General features: G+C 40.0%; 1 protein-coding gene across 4 annotated transcripts; it reads right to left on the bottom strand.

Moving 5' to 3' along the window:
- ATRIP (ATR interacting protein) lies at positions 1-24,809 on the bottom strand. 4 transcript variants are annotated; one of them, XM_072989748.2, is made up of 14 exons: positions 24,714-24,809; positions 22,108-22,549; positions 20,519-20,601; positions 18,309-18,479; positions 16,909-17,024; positions 15,204-15,361; positions 12,280-12,351; positions 9,070-9,199; positions 6,002-6,709; positions 5,015-5,163; positions 3,505-3,596; positions 3,074-3,157; positions 2,521-2,773; positions 1-439 (listed from the first exon to the last, which is right to left on the bottom strand). In XM_072989748.2, exons 2-14 carry the CDS (start codon positions 22,529-22,531, stop codon positions 372-374), a joined length of 2,508 nt encoding a protein of 835 aa, XP_072845849.2. In that variant the 5' UTR covers positions 22,532-22,549; positions 24,714-24,809; the 3' UTR covers positions 1-371. The 4 variants fall into 4 exon arrangements, with proteins under 4 accessions (XP_072845849.2, XP_072845848.2, XP_072845847.2 ...); XM_072989747.2 differs by lacking the exon at positions 24,714-24,809 and adding an exon at positions 24,407-24,544; XM_072989746.2 differs by lacking the exon at positions 24,714-24,809 and adding an exon at positions 24,382-24,521.
- Positions 24,810-27,669: the final 2,860 nt, after the last annotated feature.

The raw sequence follows: 27,669 nt of genomic DNA, 5'->3' as shown, positions 1-27,669 counted from the left end.
TTCTTTTAAAAAACTGATCTCTATTAAAGAATGAAACTATTGCAAATTACACTTATGCCAGTAACAGTCAATGATCTAGAGAGAATAGCATTGCAAGCTCTTTGAAAAGTTTCCCTTCATGTAAATATAACAATTGAAATGTTTCAGATATCATTATTTTTAATATCATATTCTTCAGATAACTAGTATTTTATTTTTCTGTACTGGGCACAACATTCATTAATGATTTTTTTAAAAAAAAATACTGATTTTACTGTGATAGCTTCTGACAACTGATCTGGCCACATTTTCAGTTTAAACTGCTAATTTAAGAAACTATTCAGTTAAATTATAAAACTAGCCTCTTCTGCATATATATCATTGATCCAAGGTTAGCTGCATTCCATTTCTTGATCATCAGCTTCTTGCTCCAAAGGATATAGTTCATCCAATGCAAGTTCTGAAATAAAGTACATACATTTTTATGAGTGCAAAAATATTTAAATAATTGATGTATTAGTTCAGCATGACTTAAATGTGGATTATCAAGAGCAGTGGTTTCTACGGGTCCCCAGATGTTTTTGGAGTAAAACTCTCAGAAGCCTTCATCGCTATCTGGGCTGACCAGGAATTCTGGGAGTTGCCAAGAACATCTGGGGACCTGAGGTTACGAACCACTGATCTAAAGTGAAATCCTTGTGCATCTATGAAGCCAGATCATGAACATTTAAAGATAACTGAATGTGGTTACAAAGACAATAGAAGAAAAAATGTTACATTCACTGAAAAAATCCTACAACAGGGTGAAATAATAAAAAGAAACTAAGAATTAAAAACTGCACACAATTGATTGGGCAGCATGAATATATTAAGGCAAGGACGCACACACATATATTCAAATACTGATTATCAATGTATATTTTCACGAGTTTCACAATAAACTCTAAGACCTGATTTTTATTTCAAAGGCTGATACAAAGGTGAGAATGCACCTAAAACCACACTGTTCTCAGACAGCTCCTGATAGGGAAAGTCTATAGATCAGGACCACAGCCCGTTGTTTAAAGGCAAAAGATCCCAGGGTTTGTGCGCTTAAACCCTTTCTAACTTACTGCTACAAGAATGAAAAACAATGACACAAAGTGCCATGCAACTCCAGGTTAAAGATGTAGTGCTGTTACTTAAATGTGGCATGTGTTTAAATTCTTATGTTTTAATAAGGAAGAAAGAAATTTACCTTTGCTGTGCATGGACATTAGATTGGCACGAAACCAGCATGCAAGATTAACAAGTGTTACCGTCATAAGGTAAAAGGTAAAGGTTCCCCTTGATATTTTTTAGTCCAGTCGTGTCCAACTCTAGGGGGTGGTGCTCAAGCCGTAGAGCCAGCGCTTGTCCGAAGACAGTTTCCATTGCCACGTGGCCAGCATAACTAGGGAACACCGTTTTTACCTTCCCACCAAGGTGGTACCTATTTATCTATTCGCATTTTTACATGCTTTCGAACTGCTAGGTTGGTGAGGAGCTGGGACAAAGCGACGGGAGCTCACTCCGTCGTGTGGATTCAATCTTACACCTGCTGGTCTTCTGACCTTGCAACCCAGAGGCTTCTGCAGTTTACCCCACAGCGCCACCACGTACCATCATGATCAGTGCTAAAGAGAGCCTCCTTCCTCTGTTGTCATTCTCCCTTCTGATTCAGGGAGGCTTCTGGCACATGGCCAGCTGCTACTCCTCTACTTGTCAAAGTTAAAGTGTTTTTAAACTGCTTTTTAATTCACAAAAGCTGAACAAAATAGTCATCACCAAAACAGACCCACTAAATGAATGGGACCTTTGGCAATTCAACACATTAAAGTCCCATTGACTCAATAAGTCTAATTTTGGTTGGAACAAAAAACTGGATGTTGCCAATGGACAGAATCCTGTATGTCACTGCCTAACATGAAGTCCACAGGCACAACATTGCCAGGCACTGCACCTGGGCGACAGGAGTTGTGCAAGCTGACTGTACAATTGGCTGTGCTGTGCTGTTTTCCTTTGCTATCAGTTGTGCAATGCACCTGTGCAGGTGTCTCATGAAAAGCACTTCTCCCTGGATGCCATAACAGCTGCTTCTGGTGTAACACCAAGTTACACAGGCACAGCTACTCAGCAGGATTTCAGCCAGTGCTTTCATTTATAGTTTAATTGTGTCTTGCCAATATAATATTTTGTTTTATCTGTATCTATTTTTAATTGCCTAAGCAGGCTTGAGACCCAGTGCCTAGATAAGGGTAAGACAAAAATCAAATCAATCAAATTGACAGGATTAGAACTGCAACTCCTTGTACACCTACTGGGAAATAAATCCAACCAAGATCAGTACTCAATTATTTATTATTATTTATTTTATTTGTATGCCACCTTTCTCCTGATAAGGGGACTCAGTTGTTTTTCTCATCAAACACACAAAGAACAGGGTTGCAAGTTGTTTCAATAAAACATTCATTTCATGCAAGCAGCTTCACTAGAACACACGTTTCAGACAATTAGCCTCACCTTCACATGCTTTCAGATTTTCTGTTTTTCGGAGTATTGCTCTGAGGCCAGGCATGACATGATCATATTGATGGAGCACTTCCAGGCAATGTTCATGAAAGAGTTTGTCCCTTTGAGACAAACTGTGCAAGAGCAAAACAGTGCTCTGTAAAAACTGAATTATTTGCTTTGCTTGCACATCAAACAGCTTTCCTTCCACCTTTCTGACTGTCAGCCATTGTCTGTGTAACATTATGATTAGAGCCTTCACTACCTGCAGGAGAAAACACAGTTGAGTTCTCACATGGATTTGGAAGGGTTTCAATTTTTATTCCTGTCATTTTGTAAATGGTGGCGTTACAATACTGATTTATAGAATATCGAAGAAAAGAAGGAATATTCAAAACCCACAATGCAAAATATTGAAGTGTTTTCTGATGGCAAAACTACACTGACAACACATCATGGAGACACTTATTTTCCAGTTTTAAATTTTTCAAAAAGCACTTGCGATCTTAATTATGCATAATGAGGATCCTTCTAGCTATGTGAACCCTTTACATCCATAACTTACCTCAGAGTTGCACTGGCAATCTGTTCCAACAAGTACAACAGAGAGACTGCAACACTGTACACACTTGGTCAGGAAGCGAACAGTCTAATATCATAAAAATTGCAAAGACAAAACAATGTAACATATAACAAAATAAAGGAAAGTTCTTGAAATTTGAGGCTAAAATGGTAATCCTATCCACATTTATTACATGTCAGCAACCCTTTTAAAAGCGTCCCACCCCACCTAAAAGAGCTGAAACCTCGGCTGCATAATTCATGCAGGGAAAGGCTGGCTCAAGTTACATGCAATTCATGTGAACTTTTGTTTTGTATGAATGTTCTAGTACAATGTTTTATTTTAAAAGGATAATCAATTGTTTGCCTTTTAGATTGGAAACTAAACAACTTGCTAAACTGATTCAAAAACAAAGAAATAAATATACGCTTCACCTCTTGTTCCAATTGTAGCCAAAGCATCTCAGATGCGGATTTATCTGGTCTTGATGTAATATACATGTATACCGCCAAAAGGAGACACGTTTCTGTAAAATAATTATATAAAGCATTGCACGTCGTCAGTTACTAATCTTACTGTAATACTTCAAAAATGACAGTAACATTATTTTGAAAAACACTATACTGTATTTCATTCGTTCCCTGGGCACTTCCTATGAACACTTAAAATGTTAAAAACAACATTTCAAATTCAGTTCAGAAATGGCAAAAATTCTGTTGCAGTTACATCTGCAAAAAAAATAGTGGCCTAATTTGCACGGATAAATTGCTGCTGATTATCAAGTCCCCCTTGGATTCTTCATTATGTGCCTGTCAGGTTGCTTGTTTTATGAGCAGGTTGCTTCTTTTATGAGCATTAAGATTCTTTGACTAAAATCCTGTTGCTTAGCCTAATAAATCGCACTAGAGAAGAACCATTGAATCAACAGAGATATTATGAGTCATCTCCTTCCAACATCCTGCAAAGCATACTATGGCAGAAAATGGAAGCTTCTAATAGCTATCTCTCTATGTGGACAAAAGTGAGCACTTCTGGTCTCCACAGTCTACTTAATTGTCAAGAGGACTCAAAACAATAGAAGTTCCGCCATTCTCCTTAGAATTGTTTGTACATCCTGGATTGACAACAGAGTAGGGTACGCCAGCCATTGGTAAGTAAGATGAAGTGCTGTCATACCAGTACATGTACACCCGTTGTACAAACTGTTAGCTTCCCTTTAGAGTCCTGAAAAAGGCCCTGAAGTGAAACAAATGTTGGCAATGGCTCATGCTTCAAACTATGCTTCTCATGAAAAGTGTTGCCGCACAAAGGATTTCACTGTTCATCCACATTCCTGGAATTCATATCAGTTTCTTCCCACCTGACAGGTAAGAGGCCCACTTGTCAAGGCACTGTGTAACATTCACATACAGCAATCTTTTTTAAAAAAACAGGTTGGGCTTCTTAAAATTTATTTGATATCTTGCCTTGACTTGGATGTTAAGAGACAGAAGATGACTTTAAAACAAATGTCAAGTTGCCTTGAAGAAGAGAATGGCTAAAATACTGTTGCATAAATTACACTATGTAAGGGCCAAGGAAGTGATTCGCTGTGGCTAATAAGATAAAAAGCATTAGGGGAACAGGTAGTTTCCCGAGAAGCATCCCCTACAGAGCCTAATGAACAGAGACCCTACCGTCCCTTCATGCTTGACAGTTCTCGTGAAGTTCAGAAAGCTCCACCCAGGTCCTTCTCCATGCTTAACTGCCATCTCTGCAGTGAGAACTTGGGTAAGGACCGAATGTGAATCCTGAAACTCCTTTGAGGGTGTGGATCGTTTTGGCTGAAGTTACCAGAATGCCTGCTGACTTCTGGTTGCAGGGAAAAATAGTCTGAACGTTGCATGCTCAGAATTCAGTGTTTTGCAAAAGCAGTAAGATAGCAGACATTTTAATTTTTCTCACCTGAACTTGAACAAAACTTAGCAGCAAGCTCCTGGCGTTCAGCAAGCAAAGTTAACAGGCGAACAGTCAGGTGGACAGCAAACAAAGGGTTTTCAGAAGACAGGCAGCGGAGCAGGGTCGGTGTTTGGGTATTCAATAAATGCTGAAAGCTTTTTAGAATAATAATATAAATTAGAATTTTGAAAAGGCTATGATTTTTGATAGTTTACTACTATGAGGTGCACAAAAATAATAAAAGCACACACAGCAATCCTATGTAAGTTAACTTAGAAGGACATCCTACTCTGTGTAATTGAACTTACTCCCTAGTAAGTTCATTCATGAATGCAACCTCAGTATCTCCACAAAGACAAGCACATTGTTAAAGAGTCTGACAACAGCACACAGAATGTAATTTTCTCTTATACATTAAAACTCCACACAAGGAGAAAACATACTGGGAATTGTGCTAGGATTCGTATGTAAGTGTGAAATGACTTCAGTGCGGTGGACGGGACATAAAGGCAAACCAGGAAATTTTCCTGCATAAGTCCAAGTGCAAGGAATAGATAAAACCTTAACCTTTATTTTAGTGACATATAATTCTTTTTTATTTCTAAAAATCTCATTAATTTTGAGGGGGAGTATGGTTTAGTAGCCACTGTTAAAATTACTCATCCTGCCCACATGTGTGCAAACAACTGACAACCAACCTCACACCAAATGAAACGTTAACATTCTTGAAGACATCATAAGATTCGTTGCCCTAAATTTCTATGTGCTCCAGAAACAACTGTTCCTCTAACCTCTAGTACTTTGCAGCTGTTACAGTGGATTACTTAACAAAACGAGCTTTTCTATTCTCAGACTGGATCAAATTCAGAATTCCAGTTAACACTGCTAACCATGTTGTTCAACTGAGTTATGGTGACTATTTTAAATGAGGACACGAAGCAAACAGTTACTTTGAACTCAAAGGTAACTTGAACTCTTCAAGCTGTATTTTACCTTAATAATAAGTCAACTGTTGACCTTTCGGCTAACTTCACCAAAACTCTGAGGCACTGATTCATGATGCCACCCCTCTGGCATCCTGTGGCACAGGAAGCTAAGAGCTGCAGCAGCTTTTTAAACAAAGGTTGTTGGGAACAGTCAACATTAACTATGTCCAGTTCGGGGTTGGGCTCCTGAGGATTAGCACTGCACTGCTTACTACAAGCAACAGTGGTGTCCTTCTCAGGAACTTCTGTGCATCCCGAACCACAATCCTGTTTCATTTTAGGGGAGAGTAGTGTACAAACAACTTCCCAGCTATAAAATACCAAATAATAAAGAATGCCCAGAGATGCAAGTGCAAATTCTTCCAGAGTAGGTAAAAAGTCATCTATGCTTGATGCTGCACTTGAGGAACTTCTAGAAGAATAAACAGATTGGTTTCCTGAGGAAGTGTTCCCAGCCTTCGCCATTAACAAGAGGGCTTCATGGTATGAAGTAATGTGATGTTCCATAAGAGGAAGAAGGTATACTGCCCCTGGAATTTTATAGTATTTTGTGTGGGACGCTCCTCTCTTGCTTTCTTCTGAGCTTTCTTCCAATGAACCTTCATCTACAGCAATCAAATTCAGTCCAGTCAGGGCAAGTTTTTGAGCAATTCTCATCGAAACCTCCTCTTCTTGACAGCTTGCAATCCTGTCACCGAAGTTTCTGGTAGATCCTCTAGGAAAAGAAGAGCAGAAAAATGGTACCATTTGCGTGACATCATGTGCATCTCCTGAAACTCTGAACATATATTGTATGCCAAGTAAATGATTTCAAAAATAATCTTATCCTTACTTTTTATTTAATCGAATCTGAGTCAATGCCTTCACCAACCTTGGTTGTCAAGGTTTGCAAAGAGTAGCTCTCTTGGCTTATCTTACGGTTTCCTCTAGTGTAGAGGAAATCTGACTGACCAGTTTGGGAAACAAGAGTGTTACACCGGGTAGGATTCTGGTCTGATCAAAAAGAGCTCTTTTTGTGATTGAATTTGAGAGAAAATGTGTTTTGATTTGTAAAACAGATTTTGAGTTATAATCCTAGGTTCCAATGATGCCAACTAAAATAGTGCCTGGATATATGCCTTTGCCAGGATTCCAACACCACATTAATGTTAGAGATATCAAGTGGCCAGTATATTGGTGCAAGTCTCCCAGTGGAAAGGCTAAACATGAGATAAGGTATGTTGGGGATGAAGGGGATTAATCTGAATCTTGAATTCCCTCAAATCCTCTTCTTGGCTACTATGGCAATTGAAAACTGCACAAATAAAAAAAGGCAGAACAAGTGAAAACATTCCCATTGAATTCAGCGCAGACTGGATAGCCCAGGTACATAAACTGTATATGGGGTTATAGCTAGTTTCAGTACTGAGCTGCACTCAGCTCTGAGCCTGAACCCCTAGGTTTGGATTTTATACAGTTAAAGCTAATTACACCTGTTCCTGAGACGTCTGGTCTGGCCACCATGAGGGAGGCATCAATAAACCTGTTTAGATTATTATCATGTGCTCTGTGTAAGCTGCCTGCAAAAAGTGGAAACTTTAGGTAGCCCGAAGGTCTGTGGCCACACTATGAACTGTGCCCAGCTGATATGTGACACATTTATTACAACACTTATTGGTCTTTTTCTGGGTACAGTTCGAAGTGTGGCTTATGATCTATAGAAAGCCGTACACTATGCATCCTTTTGAAATTATGTGCTTCAATTAAACTCCTTTATGATTTCCATCATATTTGTTTTATTCATGTTACTGTTAAGTCACCTTTTGTCCTATTCTGAGAGGCAAAGTAGACTAGACAATACATTTTTATCTCAACCAAGACCAGTGTTCACAAAGAAAAACCCTTAAAACTATGTTGGCTATCCTAATTTGCATCACATGCTAAAAATAAGTGAAGAAGCATGCCATGCTTACCAAATAACAATTAAGTAAGAAAAAATTACAGTGAAACTTTAAAATCTTTTGCTTCATTCATTCAAAATAAAAGGCAAAACATAAATATTCCAGGTTTCTTTCTGTAGGTCATACAAATTTTACCTAACGTTGTAAATAATTTTTCATTTTTTCTCTGGCAATCAGTAAGAGGCAGAAATTTAAAAAAAATACTTCCATAAAATGTTTTTAACACATGTTTCTCTCAAAGTATTTCATCCTTATTCCATCTAACAACAAACTCAGATGGTAGAGTGGCTGCAACTTTGGAAGTAATGCAGATCCACCCAAAATAAGGTCAATATTCCTACATACAAGAGACCTCCCAAGGTAGAGGGACATTTGTAAACTGAAAGGGGAAAAAATCCTCCAAATTAAACTCTGAGACATTCCAAAAATTTAGAATTATGGTAGTTTTTTTAAAAAATGTAATTAAAAGGTAGGGAGAAAGGTTTGAAAGAACCAGCAATCAGCTGCAAGTCTATTCTTTACATCTTTGGGTGATAGTCGTGACAACAGAACCTTGTCAACTGAGGTGGAAAAAAGAAGGAAGATAGGGTTGGTTAAACACACAGTATTAATATTTACTATATATTTCATAACTGAGTACAAAGGTCTTAGCTGTTTAAACCCTGAGCAACATATTGTGAAAATCCTGTAAGGAGGCTTTGTATTTACAGAAGCAAGAGCATGTAATGGGAGTTTAAAAAGCTCCTTCTACCTATATTAGTTTCCTACTACCATAAAGCACAGTAAAGGGAAAGATGAGCGGGGGGGGGGGAGGTGAGGCATCTTTTCTCCCTTGCTGCCCCTCCTAAAACTCTCCAGTCTCCACAGGGGGACAGCTGAACAGGAGTAGCACAAGGCTCATTTTCTAGACTGTTCAGAGTATGGAACAAAATGAGTCCTCAGACCAAGAAATCTACAGATCCCACTTGATTCTTCCAAGGCCAATATTCTACTGAGAAGAGCGCTAACTTTTTTTTTCCAACTGCATTGCAAAAGCACAAGTTTATAATAAAAGATTACCACATTTCTCCAAAAGAGTATATTGTTTTGTTTGGAGTATGTTAAATATACATGAATTTGGTTGGTTAAAACCTACATATTGAAAGAAGTTGACTGTGTGACAGGAGCAGGCCATTCTTCAATGTTACGGCTAAGAAGGTGACAGAGTCCTAGAGATGATCCCGGAATAACAGGTTGCTTCATCAGGGCACTTATCAAAAGGGAGCCTGCAACAATAGAGGAATCCGGTGTTCAACACATGCATTGAAACAGGAACTGGAATGTGAGGGAAAGAGAAAACCCACAAGTTCCAAATTTGCTATATATTCCATGACTGAATACTAATGCTTCAAGTATTAGAAGAGTCTCATCTGCACATATCCATAAGCAGAGCAGTGTAGACAAGGCATACACACTTTCCCTCTTCTAGAGCTATTTGACGGGGAGGGGGGAAGGAACCAAGCCCATTAAGACCCACTTCATTTTGAAAGGTGCTTTTGTGGAATGATGCCTACCTAGTTCATTCATCGGATTGAACACTACGTTGCCATTTTGTCTTACTATTGGTGTTCAACAGGGGTGGGGAGATTTTAGACCTAAAAAAGTCATCCACAGCCATGCATGCTTTCTGGGGCTAATGGGACTGAAGAGTCCAGCAAAAATTTGAAGGCCATAAATTCTCCATCCCTTCTGTAAGGAAATGTGATAGGTCTCAAACTTGATGTGGCAATTTTGAGACTGTTTCGGCTGTCTTCAAAACATGAAACAGGTTCCATGTAAAAGAGAAGCAGACTCATATGCTGTCATACTTATTTAGTGAAACTTTAAGCCAAACTAAAAAAAATGCATCTATACTTAGAAAACGCCAGGTGCAACACAGAAAAGATGACTCATTATAGACAGTCATTACCTTGTCTGCTCTAAGCACAATCAGCCACAAATTACAGAAAATTAACAAACTAACAAAATTGGCTTGGGGAGAGTTAGGGGAGAGTTAAAATCAATTTCAGACTACCTCATTCAAAATGCTAACTTTTTAATTCAGGTTTTCAATTCACCCTTTAGAAGGGGAACTGGTCAAGCAGTTGGTTTTTAATCAATCCTCAGATGTCACTAATATGTCTATTCATCAGCTATAACAACCTTAGTTAGCTTGGTCTGAAACCAATAAAATAATATTATCAATATTCAATGTGCCTGGAAGTTGTATTGTGAATATTAGACCAAATATGTCATTAATCTATCCTGTTAAGAGGTCAGCTCTGGTTAATTCATTCATATCCCCCCCCCCCCCCCGAATTAAACTTTTAAGGCTTAGTCATAACACTACTTCAGCACAATCATTCTCCTCCTCTCTTCTTTTTCCAAACGAACAAGCCATAAACGGCTTATTCAGACACAGTAAAGTACAGCAAGTGTCCTGCTTCATTTATTTATTTATTTATTTATTTTTATTTAATTTATATGCCGCCCATTCTACCCAGAGGTCTCTGGGCAGCTTACAATAATTAAAATTCAATACAATAAAATGATTAAAATACAATTAAAATACAATTAAAATTGCCATCATCAGGACCCACAGTTGTTATTTCAATTAAAAGCCTTTAAAAGCCTTCTGGATTTATGAATCAGAGTTTGGGAAGCAGCTGACATTCTGAGAAATGGGTACACTTAGGCACACGTCTCCAAGAGTCTCTACCCTCTGACTAACTGAAACAATATTTGAGTGCTACTTTGAACCCAACAGCAAGGATGAGAAGATTATAAATAATTATTGGATTATGGAAAAAGAAATAGAGGTCCAACTCCCGTTCTTAGATGTCATGGTCATAATCAAAACTGACCTCCTATTGGGACACAAGGTCTACAGAAAACCCACCCACACAGACCAGTACCTACACAAAAACTCCAACCACCACCCACAGCAAAAAAGAGGCATAATCAAAACACTGGTAGACCATGCAAATCAGAACTGTGAAGCTCAATGATCAGCACCAAACTCAATCATCTGAATTGGGCCCTACAGGCAAATGGCTACTCCAAAAATGAAATCACAAGAGCCATCAAACCAAGAAAACAACACCAAACTGAAAAGGAAAAATAGCCACCCACAGATAAAGGATTTCTGCCATACATCAAAAGGGTCACAGACCGTATAGGGAAACTTTTGAAAAAACACAACCTACAAACAGTATTCAAGCCCACCACAAAAATACAACAAATGTTACAGTCAGCAAAGGACAAAAGTGATCCGCTCACTATTGCAGGAGGAGTATACCGGATACCTTGCAGTTGTGGACAGGTATATACTGGAACCACAAAACGCAGCAAGCACATGAGAGACACTGCAGACTAAAACAACCGGAAAAATCAGCAGTAGCTGAACATACCCTAAAACAAGCTGGACATGAAATTCTATTTCAAAATACTGAAGTACTGGACAACACCAGCAATCATTATGTCAGACTGCACAGGGAAGCCAATGAAATCCATAAATATCAACGGAACTTCAACAAAAAGGAAGAAGGCCTAAAACTAAACATGGCCTGGCTCCCAATATTGAAAAATACAGCCCGCAAAAGGTTAACGAACTCTACCCAGCCACAAGGACCAGGGATCATTGCACAAAAAAGACCAGCTAACAATACTCATCAATCACAGTGACAGATAATCTCTCCCCCTTATCACAACAAAAACAGCCTGATCACCCTATCTCCTGAAAAGGACAAAAGCTCTTCCCATAGCTATAAATACTCAGCTATCCAACAAACAGCAACAGAGCATGGACAGAGACTGGCGAAACGTCAGGAAGAACAACTTTCAGAACACAGCCCAAGAGCCCGAAAAACCCACAACAACAATCAATTATTGTATTATTTGCAATAAACTAGCAGGATCTACCTTCCAATTGCTCAAAAACACCACCAACAAAATGGATCCTACTTCTACCACACCCTAAATTATGTTGCTGAAATTGAGAAAGCTTAGGGTAAGCAGGAATAATTTTTACATGGACAGACTGTAAGCTTTGTTCACTACTGATAAATAAAGTAAGTTCACAATTCTTTAATTCTGAGTATACACCAGATTTTATGCCATGTTCTGATTTGTGGATGTTCAAAGACAAAGAAAAATAGATACCACAAGCCCTTGTTTGTTTTAGTGTGACACATTTTATGCTTCCCAATGAATATTCTAATTTTAATACTGATACTGAATACCACTACAAGGGATGGACTCAATGATCCATAGGGCCCTGTACAACTCTTCCTTTCTAAAATGATGATGATTTCATAGCTGGAATTACCTGGCCTTTGAACACAGATGTAGCGCATTTCTGGCTTCAGAGGCTCAGTTTCAAGGTCTGGCATTTTGCAATCTGGAAAACAAATAAAAATACCTGTTTTCCTTTGTGGTTTATGACATTTTCCTAATTTCTTTGTTTCAAATCAAAGTTAAATTCTCATGTTTCAGATTGGATACAAGTAGCTATGCAGCTGTTATGCCATCAAGTCAGAACTGACTTACAGTGACTCTAATAGGGCTTTCGAATTAAGAGAGAGATTTAAGGAGCGGCCATAACCAGTTCCACAGCCCCACTGAGTTTTCATGGCTGAGCAAGAATTTGAACTCAAGCCTCCTGAATCCTAGTTTGTCACTCACTCTATCCACGACAGCACACTGGTTATATAAAAGTCGTATTGATGGTTAAATAGTTTACATAAGAAGGCTACTCAACACATATTTTGACATCATATAATAATAGGTTAGAATACTGTAGAATACACATGATTTTATATACGTAAACATATATTTGGACAGAGAACATTTTATACACTGGATCAAGAAAATATTCCAGAATTCACCCAATACTGGGGGTTTTCATCCCAGCACATAAGGGATAACTGCTAAAAGTATTTATCTACAGTACCATCTAATACAGAGACTTCTCAAGATAGTTTACAGGACTCTTTTTAAAACAACAGAACTTAAAAATACAATGAATAATGGAGAATACTGGCTGTTGTTCACCAAATGTCTGCATTATACTGCTATGCTAACATCATAATACATTTGAAATATTAGGAGCAGAAAAACTCAAGACTTCAGAAACAAAGAAACATGCCAATTCATTTAAAAGCAGACATAATTATCTGGATCTTTAAATTCTGTTTAACTTTAGTCTAGGAATGCCATGTATACACCCCATTGTAGTATAATGCTACCGCTTGCCACCACACAAAAAGCACGCTCATCCTGATCAATCTTAGCAGTAGGCACATAAGCTAAGCACCTAAGATCCAGTCTGAGGACCCAGGCAGGTGCATGTGGGTACAGACAGTCCATCAGATAATCTGGTCTCATGAGCAATATGGTGATAAAAAAAATCAATGATTTTTTTTTCAAATAAATCAAATGTATTTAAACCCACAATTTAAATCAAATCCTCTCTGAGCAACCAGGTAGGTTACATTTTACATCAGTTGATGTAAAACTGATGTAAAACCATCTTTGCAGAGGGCATTATGCTAATCTAGCTTTAGCACAGACCTACTTTCTCCACACAAAGATACAGCTCGACCAAGTTTCACCATCCATGGGCCTTCTATCTCATTTGGATAAGGTTTTAGTTTGCTCTCACCCTAACCAATATAGCTCCAGATACCTGCCTGTGGTCACAGTTCCCACAGCCTTACTGAAACCAACTGGAGGAAGAAAAAGAATAGAGCTACGTATCACCTGCATACACTTTAGTCTAAACAGCTGTACAACTTGATCTATTGCGATTTCATGTAGATGTAAAAAGAATAAATAAATAGGGAATTAGATGGAACCCTTAGGCACCTCGAAGGAGATGGAGTAGAAGAGGAGTCTCTAGAATCATCTGTACACCCCCTTCCAGAAAGAGTTACTGCAACGACATGTCAAATACCCTTGGGAGTGACTGTATGGACGTGCCTGGATAACTCTGCACTCCCAAGAAGAGACCTAGTCTGAGAAAAATATCCAGCTACAACCACAGGAGACAGTGTCTTCAAGAAGCTATCAAGATCTATCTGTCTCTAGAAACACATCACTAAAATTGGCCAACCACCTATCTCTGCAAGGGCTAACAGGTCAAACTGTTTTTATTTTATATCTTCAGACCACAAGCAAAGCCCAAAGTGCAGTGCATAATGCCAAGGAAACCATAGTTAATACAGATGCCAGACTTGATATTAAACGAGACATGCCCATACATGTCACAGGAGCATGAAATCCTGAGCTGCCCCATTCAAGGTGGCCTCAGCATGTATTTGCTGAGTTTACTCTAGGCCTTATCAGTCTTTCTTTCTTTTTTTTTACACATCAGGTTTGTATACGTTGCATAATGACCCTTATAAGATGGTGTGTGAAGAATTGTTTCCAGTCCGCCCCCCCCCTTCAAATGGGCTCAGGGCCCCCATTGAGAATGGTTGCTCTACTAGACCATAAGCATACTTTTTCCCCCAGAAGTGTACCTATTTGGTTTCAATGGAACTTCCTTTTCAGAAAGCATATGTTCAGTAATGGGTTCAGTTTCATAAGTCATTACTGCCACTGCTGTACTGTATCCCCTTCTAATTGGGAATCTGGGTAGGTGTGGTCCACTTGCCTACCACAATCAAAGCCACTCCTGTTCTCTTCCCCAAATATAATGTGACAGTCAAGAGCCATTTTTAAAAGACCCACAATATGTTGGACCAGATGTCCAGTGTATTCCACTTTAGAAAACAGAGATGGCAGCTGCAACCAGACTGGAGAATTATCGTATTTTCCATGTATAAGACGCCCCCATGTATAAGACATCCCCACTCTTCTAATCCAAAATTAAGAAATCTAAGTGGGGCTTAGCAAGTGTAGGGGGAAAAGGATAAAAGCACTGCAGAATCGCTTTGATCCCTGCTTTCCCCTCCACTTGTTTTTGTTCTCTCCTCAGCTTACTTCTGTGTATAAGACGACCCTCAATTTTTAGTCTAAAGATTTTAGACAAAGGTGTAGTCTTATACATGGAAAAATATGGTAATAGGCAGCAATGGACATCAGTGTCATCAGAGACACTGGGCCCAGCACTTGCCTGATCATGCCACACTGGGATGCCAGAGCTGGCTATTATAGTGTATGCAAACACCAGCAATATTTACTTTTCTGTTTTATCAGTGTATCATCACTGTAGAAGAGTCAAATACGACTGACTAAAAATTAACCTACCCTTATTAACCAAAGGAGCGTCACCAGGCAATGCTGTTCTAGAGCTGGATGATTTAGGTAGTATCTGAGATTGAAAAGAACCTTTTGTGGGAAAACTGTTTTTTTCACTCTGGGTACATCCTTCAACTTTTGGAGTTTTTGGAGGACTCTTCTGAGGACTGGAAAATGAAATCAGATTCTTTAATTAGCCATGCAGAAGCATTTTTCTTCAAGTTTTTCTTCAACAGTTTCCATCACAAAAACATAATCCAATCAAATTATTTTGGTAGACTGTGCCACCAAATGAGTGAACATATATCACTATTGCAGTGGTTCAACGAAAAAGAACAAGTGAAACTAGACTGCTAGACTGCGTTACATATTAACATGTTCTCTCACTGAAGGAACAGCAAATTGGGCAATAAAAATCTAATTTGTTACAGAGGTTTGAAAATTAGAAGACATTCATCTATGAAGAGCTGTGCTATGTTTTTGTGAATGTATCCACACTACAGCTTGCAAGAGGAAACAGTAATGCAATGCCTTATAACCAGCTATGAAAATAGGGGTGTGAATAATGTGGCCCAGTTTCTTTAACTCACACATTCTGCTGTACTCTCACACTTCCTCACCATCTTGAAAAAATGTTTTGAAAGCCTCAAGAAGAGATGGACTAGGATGCAAGAAAAACTCTTTTCAAAGCCCAGCTTAACCATGGAAACTCACTGGGGGATGGCACTGAAAAATAACAGTCATGTGCCATCAAGCTGATTCTGACTTATGGCAACCCTTTCCAGGGTTTTCTAGGTACAGTGGTACCTCGACGTACGAACTTAATCCGTCTTGGAACGACGTTCATATGTCAAAAGATTCCTAAGTTGAAGTACCATTTCCCACTGAAATGCATGGGGACGGAATTAATCCGTTGCAGCATTTCAAAAGGCACAAAGGCAGGGGGAAAGGGGTGGAAATTCAAATTCCCTGTCTTTTTGCAGGGAGCTATTTACGAACAGCTGCGTTGGCAAAAAAATGGCATTGACTTGCGAACAGAGCCTCGATCTCGTTCGTAGTCGAGGCTCCGTTCACAAGTTGATGCCAATTTTTGCCAACAGCCGTTTGTAAATCGAAAAGTTAGTATGTAGGGATGTTCATAAGTCGAGGGTTGACTGTACAGAATACAGCAAAGTGGTTTCCCAGTCCCTTCCTCTAGGGGGCACACTGGAACTGTGCAATTTGCCCAAGGCTCCACAGGCTGGCTTTTCTCCCAAAAGGCACCGGGGGGGGGGGAACTGAACTCTCAACCTCTGGCTCAGCAGCCAGGCGTCTAATCCGCTGAGCTAGCCTGGTAAAACTCCTCCTTAAATATCTCATGTATCTCAGAAACTCCACTGGGGTTGTTGTAGGTCTGAATGGACTTGACACCATATAATACTAGGACCAAAATGCTTCTTCTAAACAAGGTGTGCCTACCCATTCAGTTTTTGAAAGTGAAAAACCACATTTTCGGAAATACAGAACTGGACTTCTGACTACTTCCAGTTTTGTCTTCTCCATTTTAAGCTAGCTGGGTGGTTAGTGTGGCCGCCAGCTCATACCAGGCGTAGGAGTTTGGCCATCAGACTATGACCTAACCTGTATCAAGAGGACAGACACTCAAATTAAAGGTCGATCCAGTTGCCTGAAGCATCATGGACTAGTATAGTAGCTGCTTTTAAAATCTTTTTACCTGTTATTTGAAACTGAAGGGCTAACTGGTTTAATTTTTTCAAAGTTCAGAAGCTTTGTTCTCAGCTCATTCATTTCAGCCTCTTTGAACTGTAGCTCAGACTGCAATGACTGTAACTGAAAGAAATTGTTTAATATTAGAATATGAATGAAAAAAATAAAACAATATCCAATGTCACGAAATTAAAAAGCATGCTTCTTTATTTGATTTTACAGTTCCCAATTACATCGAAATCACTGTGCTAGCTACTTAGTTGTGGTAGCTGGACAAAAACAGGTATGATTTTTGTATGATACAGAGATGCAACAGACAAATGACATAAGTTTTCCAGACAGCAGATATATTGCAGTTCTAAATATCCTAGTAACACATTTTTACTACTGTATTCAGAAAAGCAATGACAGTTCAAAAGCAAAGACTAAATAGAAAATATATACTATGAAACATTTAAAAAAATCTACAGATCGTTAACTTCAATTTGAAAATGCAGATGCTTGTTTAACAATACAGTCCCAAGACTTTCTTTGCAACAGTCTTAATGAAATGAACCACTATGGTTGTTTTGTATTAGCATCAGACTAGAACCTATAACAGTTCCTATCTGGGCTATAACTCCCCAGAAGCCAGTGAATCATGACTATGTTAGTGAATCATGACTATGCTGGGTGGGGGATTCTGGGAGCTATCTTCCAAGAAATAAATTTCCCCATGCTTTCCATCACATCAGCTGGAGGAGAATTTGCCTTGAAAGATACAAGCTAAAATCCAGTAGTCACAGTACTCTAGTCACAAGTAGAGTAGGCCTACTGAGTCAGTGGAAATAAGGTGAGTCAACAAACTTATTTTTTCTCTTTATTTTAAATGATTTCATTATTCAGTAAATCCAGTAATTGCCAACTAGAATAGGCCCACTGATTCAGTGGGCCTACTCTAGTCAGTAATTACTGGATTTCACCCAATGAAATAGTTTAAGGTAAAGGGGGGGGGAATCTACATTTAAGTAAGTCACCTGCAGGAATTCAGAAGTGTGCTATTTAATCTGCACTATGGAGCATCATTGTTACTTCTCTATTTGCATACTGTGATTAAGACTGCATTAGATGTGTTTTCCTTTTTTCAAAAATTGCTTTGAATAAACACACAAAATAATAGAAGAAACAGAAAGGAATAGGTTTGCTCCATACCTAAAAAGTCATTAATAATTTTCACTCCAATTAAAAATATAAAAATTGAAATCAACAATATCTAACAACTCCTTAATGCAGCTAAATATGCTTTCAATACATGGTTAGTGTTTGCTAAAAGGAAAAGAAGCAATAGATTTAGAAGAATTTTAAAACAAAGTACTTTTTCAAACAATAGGGTTTTGATTATTTTATTAAAACCGAAACAAACAGTACCTTCCTTGAGAACTCTTTTTCTTTTTCATTTAGACTCTGAGCATTCTCGTTTTCCAGAAGCATGCGTGCTTTCCGCTGTTCCTCCAGAGCAGATTCCATCTGCTGCATTGAATCCCGTAGAATTTTGATTTCTCCATTTTTCATGAGGACTTCATCCTGCATCTTCTTCAACTGCAAATTCATAGAAAATAATTGAAGCAGAGTTTGTGATCCAGTTCTTTTATAAGCTTTAGTAACCTTCTTGTTTCCATCACTGCTGTTTTAGGCTTCAATCTTATGTACATTACTCTACACTCAATGGGCCTTACTTTTGAGTTAACATGTACTGTATAGGACTGAACTGATCTATTTTTGCCCAGTGCCTTCTTTGTTTCATAAAGAGGCCAACCAGAGGACAACCTTTCCCGCTTTTGTTCCCCAGCAGCTGGCATTCATGCACCCACCATGGGTAGTAGCCATTGATAGCTTTATGCTCCAGGAATGTGTCTGGTTCCATTTTAAAATGGTTGCTGAGAAGCTCATCTATGTATTATGTGAACGCCGTGGTGTTCTTCAACACCTTGCCTAATGTTATGTAAGAGATATTTTATTTTGGAAAAAGCAACATCAGCAAGGGACCCAGGACAGCATGGTGCAAGATCTGTGATTCCCCCACTCCATTCTTTTATCTTCTTTCATTATAAGGAACAGTCTGCCAGGAGGGGCAAATTGATGATAAATAATATTTTGTTTCTGTAAATATCTGAATCATTGATTTTTGGCCACTTCCAAAGAAGTTGGCAGCCAAAAATGTTATTACTTAGACAGGCTGACATAGCAGTACTTCTGTTTTGCAATTCCTTCCCAAGAGAAGTCAGACTAGCTCCATCTCTGCTCAACTCTTAAAGGGCGGCTAAAACTGTATTCTCCCAAAAGGCTTCAGGTCTTCTGGACTATTCAAAAACTAATTTTCACAGACTGCCTACATGCTTTAAATCTATTTTTTTCAATGCTTTGCATATATTTTTTAGCAATTTCAAAGGCCAAAATCAAATCTAATAATTATACCAGCATTAAGTGCAACAACATAATTCAGAGAAGTAGACAGCTCCCGATTAACAAATCCCTGATTAAATTCCTAGTTATATTCCAGTATCAAGACTCAGCTCTGCAAAAGATCCGAGCATTGTGTAGTCCTTTCATAAAGGAGTCCAAAATCAAATTCACCAGCACATGTGAAACAAGGAGCAGTCCCAGTAGCAAAATAATCTTGGTAGGTAATCATCACTGTGTCATATAGCTTTGGATCCCTTAATTAAATAATACACTCTTTGAGATAATTTACACATTCAACTTCAAAGAAGGGGGGAAAAAACAGCAAGGCTAACTCAGATTATTCCATTTCCTGCTTTAGTTGAAAGAGTGGGAACAAAATACATTCATTTTTTAGTGAGTGCCATGAGCCCCAACAAAATTCTAAACTTGGAAATGCAATAGTACACTTTTCTAAATAAGTATGGGTGGAAAGCACATCTCTGAGGCCATCATCAAAAGAGGAAAACAAAGAAAAAGTAAACCTCTGTCCATATGATCTGTTTTCACAGTACATGCATGAAGAGTACACTATTTCCAGAAGCCTGAGGGCTTTGATCCAAGACTGCTTAACATCCTCCACCACTTGAAGAAAGAAGTTCCTCCTGATTTCGCTAGATGCTCCTCCCAAGGACCCTCAATAGCAGGCTGGTAGGAAAACTCCAGCTTTCCTCAGTGCAGCCAAGCTACCCTTGTCCTCATCTTCTCTGGAAGAAGGTGTGGGGCAGCACCATGCAGCTGTGTCACACTACCAACAACACCTCTGCTCTTTAAGGTTTCAGACACCCCACCATCACTCTTCCTTGATATGGGTGGGTACCACTTCATTTTCTCTTTCAGGTAGCAGGAGACAGTCCTTTTCAGACAGGAGGCACCTCTTCAGACAGGATAGTCCTCTTTCTCTTTAAGAGGCAGCTGCTTCTGCACTGCTGTGAGCAGCAATTGCAGCTCTGGAGAGTAGATAGGGCTTTGCTAGGATGCACCAAATCTATTGCCATCACCACTGTACTGCTTGAGCAGACCACCTGGTTCTGACAGGGACAACCTTGCTTGGATGAAGAACTTAACCACTGCAGACGTTGAAGGAGATGCCTTCATTAAACCCCACAAATTATTTAAAAAAACAACAACACCCTAACCTTTTCTGTAGCTTCCTCATATTGTGCTTGAAGTGTTTCAAGTCTAAATTTATCTTTCGATGGGGCTTCTTCTTTGCTACTTCCTGTTGACAAAAAGACACTGAGTAATGTGATCTTAATATAAGGCATAAGCAATGCACATATTAGCGACATGCAATGAGAAATTAGCAGTCCATTCTTGTGTCAGCCCAACTGCCTGCACATCCCAAAACAAACTGCAATAAGCAGTTAAGTACCCTTATCATTTAAAACAATTAACAATCTTTATCGCAGAGCAGAGAGTGTCAAAGCAATAATCAACTGTACCTAGGATTAATACCTTAATTCAGCCTCCTTGAAAGCAGTGCTGTATGGCTGCAGTCCTCCACACAACCCTACACAATGAAGCTATACTAAAATCTCAGGGATTCAACTGTGCTACAACTATGACCTGCAACAACAAACAGAAATGGCTGGGGCTCACCAGTCATGCCACATATCTGGGGCATCACAAGTGACTTAACAACTCAACAGGAAAGCAATACGTGCCACCTCTATATGCCACATTTAAGAAAACCTCTGGCTTTTGTCCCTGTCATGTGGTACACCACGGCACTTCAAGGGGAGTTCCATGAACCACAGGACAAGGACAGGACAATGCCCCACAAAATGATCATTGGTGGGGACACCTGTCAAGATTACAAGTGTTGCATGAACAATTGTACTGAAATGACAAAAGGGCTCTTAGGGAAATGTTCAAATGTCACACTTTCTCACCTGACATCTTTGGTGAACCAGCCAGGAGGTTAGTGGATTGATGCACCTAATTTCTGGGCTTGGTCAACCTGGAAAGATGTTACCTCACCGCCTGTGGGTTAATTCTAGGCCAAAAAAGGTCCCTCACTCCGTCTTACAGTGTTTTGTGCCAGGTTGGCTGAATAACAACCTGCACTCCATATCAAATTACCAACCCTTACAGACAGGAAAAAGAAGGGCTTATTGGTTGCTCTGATTCAGGAACGTTCCCTTTGCTAGAGGTGCCCCTGCTGCAGAAATGCATGACTAGAAGATACTACCAGGGGACGATCCCAAGTTCTATCCATATAAGCCTCTGGGACTTTTTTGTTTTCCTTGAGCATCTTTCATTGCATTCTAAAGGGACTGCTGAGGATTTTGGATGTTGTCGTTTTTGGTTTTAGTATTAATAGGTGGTTATGTCTGCTTTATTACTTTCAGTGCTGTTAGCGTTACCTGTAGTCAAGTCGGCTCTAAAGGGTTTTTAAGGTCTGAGAGATATCAAGGAGGATATACTACTGACACTGCCTGTGAATTTCCATGGCTGAAGAAGGATTTGAAACTAGGTCTCCTGAGATCTAGTCCAATGCTCTCCCCTCTACACCAACATGGTTTTCATTACTGTCAGCAGATTTTATTAATTTGGATCTTTACTGCTGCATTATTTTTATCTTGTACAAACTGTCTTGAGAGGGACTTGCACCCCAAAGGGTAGCTTTAAGATGTTTCAACAGGAACAGCAACACCAATCAGAAAGATGAAAACCACAGTCTCTTACTGATGCACATTCCAAACTGAATTTAAATTGCACCTACCAAACTGGCCCACAGATGCCGTCTCCATTCTGGGGGGAATATTCCATTGCTTAATTTGATCCAGTGTTTTGAAGGTGTTGTTTGGAAGGAAAGACACCTCTGCATTGCGGTCAGATCTCAGCGCCTTTGCTTTTAAAGAAGCGTCCTGCGTCAATGCCTGGGAGGCAATGATATCTATCTCCTCCAAATCATCTGCTGTAAAATCATCATTATCCTCAAAAGGATCATCCGTTTCCTCGGGTTCAGTTGCAGTGTGACTTTTGTACCGCTTGTTTGGTGGAAAGCCATCTCCAGGGTTTCCAACGTGACTTTGGCTTGTATCTCTCTGGAACACTGAAGATGCCGTAGTAACTTTTGCCTGATCCACACCATATAATATTGAGCTATTTCTTTTCTTATACCCAAAGAAATCATTCCTGGACATTCTGTGTTAACAAGTACTCTGGAAGATAAGAATAAAGTAGAAGTGACCCAAAAGAACCATGCTACTCTCCAAGTAGCAAAAGGTAGGATTTCAGCCCAATCACAGGGATATGAATGTGGAATTAAGTTCCAATCTGCATAAGTAGAACACATAAGTGGAACTGTGTATAGATTCTTACTCACATCTAAACATGAACAGGATTGAGATTTTGGGAAACTTAGTAGTAAGTCCAGTGAGCTGCCTAGTTCAAAAGAAATACTGGAATTTAAACGCAGGAGCAGAATTAGCACCGCTACTAACATTTGAAAACAACTACCCATCTCTCTATCAGGCTGATTTTTTTGGTCACAAACCTTATGAATTGATTTTTTTAGAACATTTTTTAATCAAGAGAGGAAATAAATAGCAATTATGTCCCAAAGTTTGAAATGACAAGATTTATACAAGACATTGTCAGCATTTGTTTAAGAATGTTTAGCAGGGCATATTCTGCAGGGCAAAGCAAAAGCTTGGGAGACAAAACCAACACACAAGCTTATTACAGAATGTGTCCAAATTGAGAGAGTCACCAACATGTAGTAGAGACGTTGTGCACACGAGCTGTTAGAAGATTAAAAATCTGCTTCTTTTGACATTTTATAATCCAATCCTATCCACTGAAATATATTTACCAAATTCAACAGGCCAGACTTCAGAGTAAAGATTACCAGGAGTCTTTTTAGTATTATTATAGCATGAAAATTCATATGCAACAGTCAATTTGTAACATATCTACCTGTGTTTGATTACAAGATCATAGTCCCTCGTTAGCAAAGAAACTGTTCTTCCCACATTGTCTTTGGCCTCTCACCAAGCAAATATAATTCCAGGGGCAAGACAAACAATATAAACCAATTTACATATATTTTACTGTTCCCTCCCCAAGTATGTTGATATTTCCTCATTCTTCTATAACATCATAAACCATTCAAAAACCCTATTTAAAATTTTTTTAAAACTCTCTTTTTCTACAATCAAAAGCATACACACCTGCTCTTCTGCAGTTTGTTTAACAGCTGAATGGGTACACACCACTTTCCCTACTGCTAAAAACAAGACATGGGGTGTGTGATGAGCTACAGGTCTAATTAGGACTGTCAAGTTCACTGAGATTTCTACTCATAATCTGAGATCAAAGAGAAGGGACCTTGTGATGTCACAAAGCTAGGGCAAGCAAGTGTTGGAGAAGAACAGAACCACCTGTGGGCCAACTAATTGTGGAAATAGGCATGAGGAAAATCCAGGTGAATAGTCCCAGAAGCTAAATAAAACCTGGCTAAACAGAGCCCTGGGAGACCCCCTTTTTTCCTTTTAGGGCTCAGACTGGCTGTAAAGTGTGGCTGCCACTGCCACTAGGGCTCACACTCTGAACAGCTTTACTTACAGAACACATGGCACAGTGGTGCCAAGGAGCTTTTCCCTGCTCTGTACTGCTTAAGGTTCACTACCAGCTGTTTTTAAGGAGAGTCACAGTGCTGGTGCTCCACTCTCCGCTTTGTGCCAAATGACATGATGGACCCAAGTGCATGCACCCCCCCAGCTCTCCCCCCCTTTTTTTCACTATTGGGGTTACCACAACTAACAACTTCTGTGTGCTGTGCTGGCAACAAGTGTGGACGGATAGCAAACTTGCAAAACTGATCAACACACAAAAACCAAACTTTTTTCTCCCCTGTAGCCTCTCTGTCCCTGGGATCCGTCTCCTTCCCGTGAGACCCAAAGTAGCACAGCCATTTCTTCGCGCTTCCAGCTGTGCCTTGGCGATCTCACTCCCTGAAGCTTGACACCCTCCTCCCCACAAGCAACGTTACCTTCGGCCTGTTGTGCTTCCTTCACCTGGGGAAGCAGGCTAGCCACGCCGGCTCTCTCCTCCGGAACAAGAGGAGGTGCCGTTCTTGTCCCGGCGTTGGACCCAAAGCCCCGGCTGCTGCCGCCGCCGCTTCACCTGCTGCTCAGCAAGCAGCTTTCCCTCGCTGCTCTCCCGCCGCCTAGCATCGCCAGCCCTGCCAGACGAGCGGGCCAGCCGGCGACCCCCGAGAGCTCCTCTGAGAGGACGCCACCGAGCCCCCGGCATCACCACCCGAACTAGCGCGCGGAAATCTCGATCGCCACCCCAAACCCTAACCAACCAATCGTTGGCTACCTTTCTCTCAGTGACGGCAAAGTCCGGTCAGTCCTACACAGGAAGATCGTAACCTTCAGCGGGAAGGAAGTAGACAAAGGCTGTAAGGCTCTCCCTGATTGGTCGGTCTGGTTTTCCTTTTCTTCTTTCTTCCTATTAATGGCTCGCGCGGGAGGGCGGGGGGGGGGACTTGTGCTTTTAGCCAAGAGTCTCCAGGCGAAAAATGCCGGGGGAGGTTTTTGCTCCTGCCCAGAAGGTGCTATTTTGTTTCAGGCTTTTTTTACTCTCTTGGAGCTCTCTAGATAAAAGATTGTTTTCTCTAATATCAAAGAGGTAGCCGTGGTAGGCTACTGTTAGGGCAGAATATGAAGCGACACAATTATTTCCTATAGGCAAACGTGTCAGACAAAGGTGCATTTTATCCCCTTATCTGTTCAATCTGTTAGCAGAACATATCATATAGAAAGCCAGAGATTCAGATGAAAGAGGAGTGATAACTGGTGGACGAAACATCAATAATTTAAGATATACTGTACCATTTTTCTGACAGAAAGCAGTAATGCCTTCAAAGGACTTTTACTGAAAGTGAAAGTGCCAAAGCAGGGCTGCAGTTGATCAGCTAAGAAGATAAAAATCGTGATTACAGAAGAACTACTACACCATTTTAGTTTTGACAATTAAGAAATATTTCTTGGTTCAGTCATCAATCCAAGCGGAGATTGCAGCCAAGAAATCAGAAGAAGACTGAGACTTGGAAGGGCAGCAATCAGGAATTAGAAAAGATAATAAAGTGTAATGACGTATCACCACAAGCCAAGACCACCCAAACTCTTGTACAGTATTCCTGATCGCTGCCTATGGGAGCGGAAGCTGGACAGTAGAGAAAGCTGACAGGAAAAAATTGATTTGTTTGAAGTGTGCTGGAGGAGAGCTTTATAAATACCCTGGACCAGAGGTCATCAACCCCCAGTCTGCGGCCTGGTGCCGGTCTGTGGCCTGAGCCAGACCAGGTCGCAGAGACAGACCTCCCGGGCCCCCTTCACGCACTCCCCACAGCTGCTTTGTGCACGCAAGCACGTGCCAGCACCAAGGTGAGCACTCCCCCACCCCTTCAAGCATGCGCCCAAGCGCTTCTGCACATGCACAGTGGGGGAGCACTCATGCTGGTGGGTGTGCGCGCACGCTCCCCCACCACTTCACGCATGCGCCCGAGAACTCTTTTCCCACTGCCCTTCTCATAGACAAAACATATAAATGCTGATCTCTGACCAGTTACTAAGCAGCATGTAGGTGAGTTGGATCACAGTAATGATATTTTTGTGAAATCTATTCTTCTCAATGCAAAAATGTCAAAGTAGCCACACAACTACTTTGGGGTTGCAAAGTAGAGGAGTCAATATCCTGTGACTTAGCACCATATCTTGTACTGTACTAGAGTAAGCCCACTTAATCAATGGGGATACTGTATACTGAAACAGCTTCTTTATAAGCTCTGTTGATTTAAATGGGCCCATTTGTATCAAGGCAGCTTATGAAAGAGTTGAATCACCAAATTCCCATTGATTCTGTGGGCCTACTCTAGAGCAATATACTATACCAAACAAGAAGATTTTAGCCTGTGCAAGATAGAGATACACTTGTGATTCTTGTTACAGAAACTGCATATCACTTCTAATATGGCTCATATTAAGCAATCTGTAGCTATCAGATACATTTTGGAGTCCCATGAAACCCACCTTACGTGCCTTGCAGAAATCTGAATAACCCATGAGAATCCAATTTACTTCTGAAGAATATTCACTTCCTTCCATAAATGAATTTGGATTGATGAGGAAAGCTATCCAGTCTCTGAAGGCTAAATAAAGAGTAGAGTCTCTGCTGTATATGTATGTATTCTAATAAACGGAAGAGTTCCAAGAGTTCCCATAGCCTGGGGCCTAGCAATGGAGTTGCAAATGAGACAGAGGAGGGAAACATGGGCGAGGAAACATATTGATCAAAACCAAAATTAAATAAAAAATAAAGAAGACAACAATGTTGTGGCAACCTTAAATACTAAATGCTATATTTTGATGTGAGCTTTTGTGGACAACTTCACTTCCTCAAAGTGTGGGACTACATGGGTGAGGAAGGATAGTATTGTTATACACTGTGACAAATTGCTCAGATTAAGGAAACAAACTAGAGGAATACAGGGCCAGCCTCTGTTCTTTCCATAGATAATTTACCCAGTTATGTTGGTAGGTTTTACTACCTTTTTTTTTTTTTGCAATATACAGAAGCCACTGCAAGATAGGAAAAGGGAACTCATAGTCCTCAAGATGTCTTTGAAACTACAAGTTTCATAATTTCTCATCATTGGCTATATGGCTAGGCTTGGTTAAAGCTTGGTGGTGGTGAATAGGTGACACATCTCCTATTCACCTATTCACCACCATTGTGCAAATCACGGCTTCACACCATGAACTGCCTTGATAGTGCAGGAATCCTTGCTGTTTTAGAGTGTTATATTAGCAGGAATAACCTGCTAAATACTAGGTTCAAATCTTGCAGGCAATATTTAGAGTGGATATTTGCAGAGTATGAAATACAGTAAATTTCAGTGATTTTGGAGCTGATGCTCCAGTTTCTAAAAGTGCACTAGGTCTTCCAAAACCAGAGGCTTAGGATCATTTAAATGTATAATCTTCCAAACTGAATGAAGATTATAAAATGGAGGGACCATTGTGTGGGTCTAATCACACTCTATTACTTGTGCAGTTTTAATTTACAAAGATCCAAATGACTCTGTAGTTTCTGTGCAAGTACCATTTGCCTTCTTCCTGCTACCCCTTTGTTCTGTGTAGGGTTTTTTGTGTGTGTTTTTTGCAACAGGACATAATGCAGTAGCCCAATAGGTTGCAGAATAAGGAGGGGGTAAACTGAATCAACACCCACTTCCTCAAATGAATGGATGTGATTTCCTCACACATGTGGA

This window comes from Pogona vitticeps, chromosome 2, assembly GCF_051106095.1.
Source record: "Pogona vitticeps strain Pit_001003342236 chromosome 2, PviZW2.1, whole genome shotgun sequence".
NCBI classification, from domain to species: domain Eukaryota; kingdom Metazoa; phylum Chordata; class Lepidosauria; order Squamata; family Agamidae; genus Pogona; species Pogona vitticeps.
Note: the sequence above shows the minus strand (reverse complement) of the source record. Positions and strands in the feature narration are given on the sequence as shown.

Coding starts and splice junctions, on each gene's coding strand:
- ATRIP (XM_072989748.2), bottom strand. CDS start 22,531: ATGTCCAGGAATGATTTCTTTGGGTATAAGAAAAGAAATAGCTCAATA. Junction 17,025..18,308: donor AAAAAGAGTTCTCAAGGAAG/GTACTGTTTGTT, acceptor AATTTCTTTCAG/TTACAGTCATTGCAGTCTGA. Junction 12,352..15,203: donor CGCTCCTTTGGTTAATAAGG/GTAGGTTAATTT, acceptor TTTGTTTTCCAG/ATTGCAAAATGCCAGACCTT.